Here is a 6,883-nt window from a genome sequence, read left to right as displayed (position 1 = left end):
AGAAGGCTCGGGGTGTACCATCACTTGGGCTGTGGAGAAGGCTCAGGGTATACCATCACTTGCCACACGAGTGTGGGGGCCTGAGTATTGGGCTGTGAAGAAGGCTCGGGGTGTACCATCACTTGGGCTGTGGAGAAGGCTCAGGGTATACCATCACTTGCCACACGAGTGTGGGGGCCTGAGTAGCAATGTTGAGGACCCACAGAAAAGTCAGACACAGCATCCAGGACGGAGGAAAAGGAAACCCGTTTCTCCCGCGTTCACGGCGAGGTCATTTTTCCTTCAGTGTCTGTGCTACAGACGAGGTTCCATCTGCAGGATTTTCAGATGAAAACATTTTCACAAATGTTTACATAGTTATTTCTCTCCCTGAATTTTTACTCAGCCCTGACCCCTGCCCTTTCTTTGTTTACCTCTTGCAGATGAGTTTGCTACCCTCTGTGGAAGCCAAAGGCCAGGCTTCGTCATTGACATTTACACTGGTCTGCCCGTGGGTGAGTTGAAGCGGGTGTGCTTGTGAGCATGGTGGGGTCCTCTGCTTCAGGCACTGTGTGAAAAGTGGGGGTATACACACCATCATTTTCCAAGTTCAGTCACTGTGTGAAAAGCAGGGTGGCGGGGATACACACTGTCATTTTCCTAGGTTCAGTCACTGTGTGAAAAGCGGGGAATACACACCATCATTTTCCTAGGTTCGCTTTTTCCCTTTCTTTTCTGAGAAGAAAAAGTTGTTAAATGATGCCTCAAGCAGTTTTGAGGTACCAAGTCCTCATTTGAAATATGATGTGGTGCCCTTTGCAGCGCCACCTAATGGGCAGAAGCCTTCACTGCTCCTGGTTAAGGGGCCTGGAAATCACAGGTTTAGTGAATCCAACCCTCAGTGTCAAAGGGAGGAGAGAACCAGCTGACTTTGGATTTACCTTAATTCCCCAGTATTTCCTTCTAAGTTTACCTAAAGTTCTTTTATGAGGATTTGTTACACAAAGCTCCCCTGCTTACCAGTTTTGTCTCCCCTGGCCTCTCTTTAGGTCCCTAACTTGGAATGTAATGGGTATAAAAATCTTTTCAGAGTCAGGCATGATGGTGCACGCCTTTAATCGCAGCACTTGGGTGGCAGAGGCAGGTGGATCTCTGAGTTCAAGGCCAGCCTGATCTACAGAGTGAATTCTAGAACAGCCAGGGCTATGCAGAGAAACCTGTCTTGAGGGGAAAAAAAAATTTTGTTTTCAGTAGTAGGGTCTCTTGTGGGAGCTGAAGCAGACTGCCATGGGATAGTAGCTCGGACTAGATTTGGAAGCACGGTGGATTGAGAGGCCTTGCACAGAGGTTAGCTGGCATACGCAGTGCCCTTGCAGTTTAGAAGCAAACACCACCAAAGTCAGTGGGAGCTGCTCCATCCTTGGGGTCCCCTCAGGAGGTTTATGTCCATCCTCAGATGCCCCCTAAGCCTCTGCGACTGCATCTGGTAGCAGACACCATTGCTTGCTTTGTCTTGCCTTATTCCTAGTAAGTAAAAGCAAAATCCACACCAGCCTTTCCAGTGACCTTGTTTAAGAAAACAAGGACCTGGTCCAGCAATCAGCAGGCTTTCTTAGCGCTAAACCCATATGGCTCCACAGGCCACTCAGCATCCAAAGAAACTTCATGGTTTGGAAAGAAAAACTGCTAAATGACATTGGCATGGAACACCTGGCCTTAGCTACTCTGTTTTTCTCCTTCCCAAAACATCTTTTAATCTGTCTAGAATCTGTGATTGGGAGGTAAGTGGCCTCTAATGGTAATGGGTCTCCATGGGCAGTCCAGGCATGTAACCCGGCAAGGCCTGGCTCCCACGGTTGGCAGTCAGCAAAGACTTGGAATGGCACTAGCGCCATCCTCCAGTAGATCTGGGAAAACTTCCAACCATCTTGTCCAAATTCCCTGCTTTCCAGTGGAAGAGACAGAGGCCCAGAAAAGGGAAGGGACTCACCCAGGGCCACCTAGCTAATTAGTAACAGAGCTGGGACCAGAACCCAGTCCTGACTCACAGTTTGCTTGGCCTCTAGCTCTGGGCAACTAGAAACATGGTACTTAGCAATGTACTTAGTGTTACCAAATTCTGCCATGACAAAGCACTTAGAGGATTGTAAAGCCTTATTTTATTTGAGTTTATATTCTTGGAACTGTTGGCATATTGAGTCCTTTCCTGGGTAGCTAAAACTATATAGCATGTTTATTAATCTTGTCTTCAAATGTAAACTTCTCCAAGTGGAAATAAAATCCAGACAGAAAAAAGAAAACGCTTAATAAATATCCTTTTGCTATTTTGTACCTAACAATGACTAGATTCCATCTGTTTTTGCTATACTTGGTAATAACACATCATTCTATTTAGAACTAACGAATGTTGGGGTCCCTATTTCATGATTTAATCTATACTAAAAGAATGGGTTCTAAATTAGTCAAACTCCTGAAAAAGGACCTGGGACAGGTGGATTTCAGGGTGTGTCCTTTTGAGGTTTCTGCTGTTCTTATGAATGCCACGTTAGGGCTGGAGAGATAGTTAAAGGGTTTAGAGCATTGACTGCTCTTCCAGAGGACCCGGGTTCAACTCCCAGCACACACCTGGCAGCTCACAACTGCCTGTAACTCCTACTCCGGAGATCTGAGACCTTCCCATAGACAAGCATATAGGCAAAATACTAATGCACATAAAATAAAAATAAACTCCACCTTAGCCTATGGCTGTCCCCTTACAACTCTGGCAAGCAAATACCCTGTGGGGCCTCCTGCTTATAATAAGAAAACCAAGTGCCTCCATAGAGTAACAGATGCCCCAGGAACCAGAGACTGGTGAGTGTAGCCCCTTACTTTACAAGACTGTCCAACTGGCATCATCTGTCAAACTCTGACAATAGAGGGGCCCTCCAGGAGAAGATGCAGAGGAGCCCAAACCTCTGGCTTAGTAAACACAGTCTCCCGTGACAGTTCTTCACAGCTGACCATGTCTTCAATCAGTCCCTCCTCATCAGGCGTACACGCTGCTCCTTAGATTAAACGTGGTCCCTGCCTTACAAGCTGGATGCTTTGCCACAAAACCTAACTCCAAAGACGAGAGTCCACACAGACACGTTTGTGTCTGTCTCCAGCTTTCACAGGGCCGTGGACCACACTGTTGCTCACAAGGCTTCTCTGTGTTTAGACATTGACGAGTGCCGAGAGATCCCGGGGGTCTGTGAAAACGGAGTGTGCATCAACATGGTTGGCAGCTTCCGGTGCGAGTGTCCTGTGGGGTTCTTCTATAATGACAAGCTGCTCGTTTGTGAAGGTAAGGGTGACTCTCCCGCAGCTACACACAGCGCAGCTGGCAAGCTGCCAAGCAACACCTTTGCAAATTCTACCACGCTGGACTCAACTCAAGAGCTAGAATAAAAAAATGCATTATAGGAAATTCTCCCAGGAGTGACAAAAATACCATTTTAAAAATTAATGATAAGAAAAGCATATGGTAGAGACCAACATGGGGGAAAAATAATTTTTTTTAAAATTAACTCCTAAGGGGAAAACTAGGATGTTCATTCTAGAACATCATCCCCCAACACTGGATATATCCATTTCCCAACTAATAAGAAAAGACTTGGAACTCCTGGGTGTGTCAAATAGGTTGCTTTTGTTTCATTTTCTTCAAAGCAAACACAAGAGGACAGTCATCTTTAGCTAAATGTCAAAGTCAGTGTTCTCTTTGAAACAGACATCTGTTTACCCAAAATAAAAAACAATGGTTTAAAAAAAATGCTCCAAAAGGATAAGAGAATCCTAAATGGCGAGAAGAAGAAATTTGGTTTCATATGGAGAATGTTGGCAAGCATGAGATGGACTTCCGGTTGCCTCCTGTGGCCATGTGCACAGACAGAGACTCCAAGGCTTCCTTCTAACGCACCATACATCGTCTCTCCTGCAGGGATGATGGCATTCCTGTACATTTTAGTGGAAGAGACATTGCTGCTTATTAAAAATATGGCGTTCTCTAGGATAGCTGGAATCGTTTCTACTTAATGTTTGAGCAGCAGGCCTCTAGCCAAATTTTTTACGTTATAGAAAGGTTGGGTTACTACCCCCCCCCCCCGGAGCGTGTGTGACGGTGCTCCATGTGTAATGGAGTCAATATTTGTCATTAACAAACCTTTTCCTCTAAATCAAGGACGGTTGACAGTCCACATATAGCTACATTCCATTAGTGACCACGTGCTTGCTAGGCTCTCTGGCCAGCTCTCAACCACTGTGGCCAACTGGGCACGCATCACTTACCCTGTTTGTTGTGTGGGTTGTGGGCAGGGGTGATAGCCAGGCTGAGCCCTTTTCAGGAGATAGCCAGTTCAGAGCATGGCCCCAGCTTTGGGGTTTCCTGAAACCGTCAAGAACTGGGTTCCTGTAGAGAAAGCCCAGTGTAGGAAGAACAGGAAGCAGCAGATCTTATCTCCTAGAGGTGACTTTCCTCTTTGTGGTTGTTCTTTCTCTTCTGGTACATGTCTAAGGATACCTGCCACTTTTTCCTTGTATTTTCTCTTATCTCCACTTGAGGCCCCTTGAATAATTACCCAAATACCCCTTTGCCACTAATATTTGCCAAAAGTGCTGCCCCTGACCAGGACACATAGGCAAGGCCACCCATGAGTAAAGAGTCCACCCAGATCTTGCAAGCATATGTGGACTGCAAGTCTGCAGCTGGGTCAGGGCATGGTCCTCTGCTGCCAGGGAAAAGCATGCTTCATCCACCGGTTCTGATTAAGAAGGGGTCAAGAAACAGTCAGACTCAGAGAACATTAAGAAGATTAAGTATTTTGATTTTTGGTTTCCATTTTGCAAATTATTCATCTTCAAGGTAAGTGTTTAAATGCGCCCAGCTGCTCCCCACCAAATTCTTAGCTTTTAAAATAAATCGGAAAATGAAGGTTGATTTTACACATGTCTCAGCCTTCCTGAAACTGGAATGGATTCCAGGAATGTTTGGGGGGACTTCCATATTTATACTTTCCAGATATACAAGGAAGTGCCGGAGCAGATGTTAGGCGCGGGTCACGGAAGTGCCTGCCTGCCATCCCACTTGGCTTCTATGGCAAGGTTGATTCTGTTTCTTTACAATTTACAGTCAGGGCAGAACTCACGGGCGAAGCGGTGCTGTGCCCGTCATAACGCCCACCCTGCTGCTCACAGGCCCATTGCACGGAGAGGTACAGCCCACCCCACCTCAGTCAGACACTGCCACGCCTGCAGGCTCCACCCGCGGTGGTCAGGTTTTCCCACCAGAGAAGCACAGACCCGAGAGACATTCTGTTGTGGTTTTTCCTGGGAGTGGGGGAGCGGGGGTTCTGGACAAACGTCTGTTTACTCTAAGTAGGGCACTGGCAGCAGACCAAAGACGTGAACCAGTAAGTTTACTGAGTTACGTCCAGGATGTAGGTGAGAGACTCCATATAGGAGCATGGATGGCCACAGAGCTGCATCACTGAAAAGCCTACCCTCCCCCAACACGGGGACAGCTCATGATAGCTGATGCCCCAATGACTCGCAGGGAGCTTGGTGACCCTTAGCCGGAGTGTCCTCTGCCCAGAGTCTCCTCTCCAGGACACTGTTTCTGCCATTCTTCCTTGGGACTTACTGAGCCTTCAAAGCTCTGTTCCCTTCCTGAACCTTTTATGTCGCATCTCCTAGGGAACAGGATCCGCCACTGCTATTGTACTTCTTGGCAATTGAGACAAATCTATAGAGACGTGTATATCCGCTACGACTTTATACTGATGCTTATCCACTGTGATTTACCATAGTTTCTCTGCCCTAAAGCTTCTCTGGGTTTTACCAAGCTGTCCACCCCTCTGCCCCAATCTAAGCCCTGGAAACCCCTAAGCTCTTTTCTAGTCCCATTGTTTTGCCTTTTCCAGAAATTTAGATAGTTGAAATCAGAACAGTATGTGGCCTTTTCACGTGGCTTCTTTTGTTTATTAATCCCACATCAGTGTCTCCCATGTCTTCTTTTAGCTAGCCAGCTCAGTAGACTATCAATGGATATTTTAAAATCTTAATGTATCACAGTGTGTTTATGATGCATTCACCTACCGAAGGGTATCTTGGTAGCTTTCACGTTTTTGCCATTACGAATGAACCTGCTATAAATACCTCTTGCTACCATTTCAAAAGATAGAGCCCAAATAAGAAGATCTATAACACTGACAATGCCAGACTCTGCTCTCCCTGAATTAAGTTCTCTGCTGCTTGCAGATATCGATGAGTGTCAGAACGGCCCCGTGTGCCAGCGCAACGCCGAATGCATCAACACTGCAGGCAGCTACCGCTGCGACTGCAAGCCGGGCTACCGCCTCACCTCCACCGGGCAATGCAACGGTAAGTAACACCCCCTCAAGCCCGTCGCCGTGGCAATTCTGATGCCTGCATATCTTCAGCGATTATCAGGCTAAGGAATAAAAGTAAAGATTTAGGTTGATAAACTCAAAGTAACTAAAGAGAGAAAAAAAAACAGGAAGATTGTTGGAATATCTAAACACTTAGCTTTTTACCTTCTTTATGGAGGAGATATTTGCAAAGCAAAACAGAGGCCATTTACAGAAATGATTGCCTATATCCCTACCCCACCCAGAAATATCCACCCCCCCACACACGTAAAATCAGCATTTATTATCACTATTATTATTATTATTTACTTCTACATAATCTCTCTTAGACAGGTTTTTACCACCTCCTTTATGTATGTAGGAAGGCTGCACTCCCTTGAATTGAAGCAGACCTTTCTGCGCAAACATTTAACTCTCTTTCTCTCTCTTTCTGCATAAATAGATCTCTCTCTCTCTCTCTCTCTCTCTCTCTCTCTCTCTCTCTCTCTCTCTCTCTC

General features: G+C 46.2%; 1 protein-coding gene across 4 annotated transcripts in view; it reads left to right on the top strand.

Annotated features, from left to right (window-relative positions):
- Fbn1 (fibrillin 1) overlaps positions 1 to 6,883 on the top strand; it is a 206,219-nt gene that overhangs the window by 160,231 nt on the left and 39,105 nt on the right. For all 4 annotated transcript variants that reach the window (XM_005364396.3, XM_026787734.1, XM_026787736.1 and 1 more), the window contains 3 exons: positions 423 to 494; positions 3,182 to 3,307; positions 6,256 to 6,378. In XM_005364396.3, the coding sequence (XP_005364453.1) occupies positions 423 to 494; positions 3,182 to 3,307; positions 6,256 to 6,378 (321 nt within the window). The remainder of the gene's footprint in view (positions 1 to 422; positions 495 to 3,181; positions 3,308 to 6,255; positions 6,379 to 6,883) is intronic.

This window comes from Microtus ochrogaster (assembly GCF_000317375.1).
Source record: "Microtus ochrogaster isolate Prairie Vole_2 chromosome 14 unlocalized genomic scaffold, MicOch1.0 chr14_random_1, whole genome shotgun sequence".
NCBI classification, from domain to species: domain Eukaryota; kingdom Metazoa; phylum Chordata; class Mammalia; order Rodentia; family Cricetidae; genus Microtus; species Microtus ochrogaster.
This window is presented reverse-complemented; position numbering and strand designations above follow the sequence as displayed.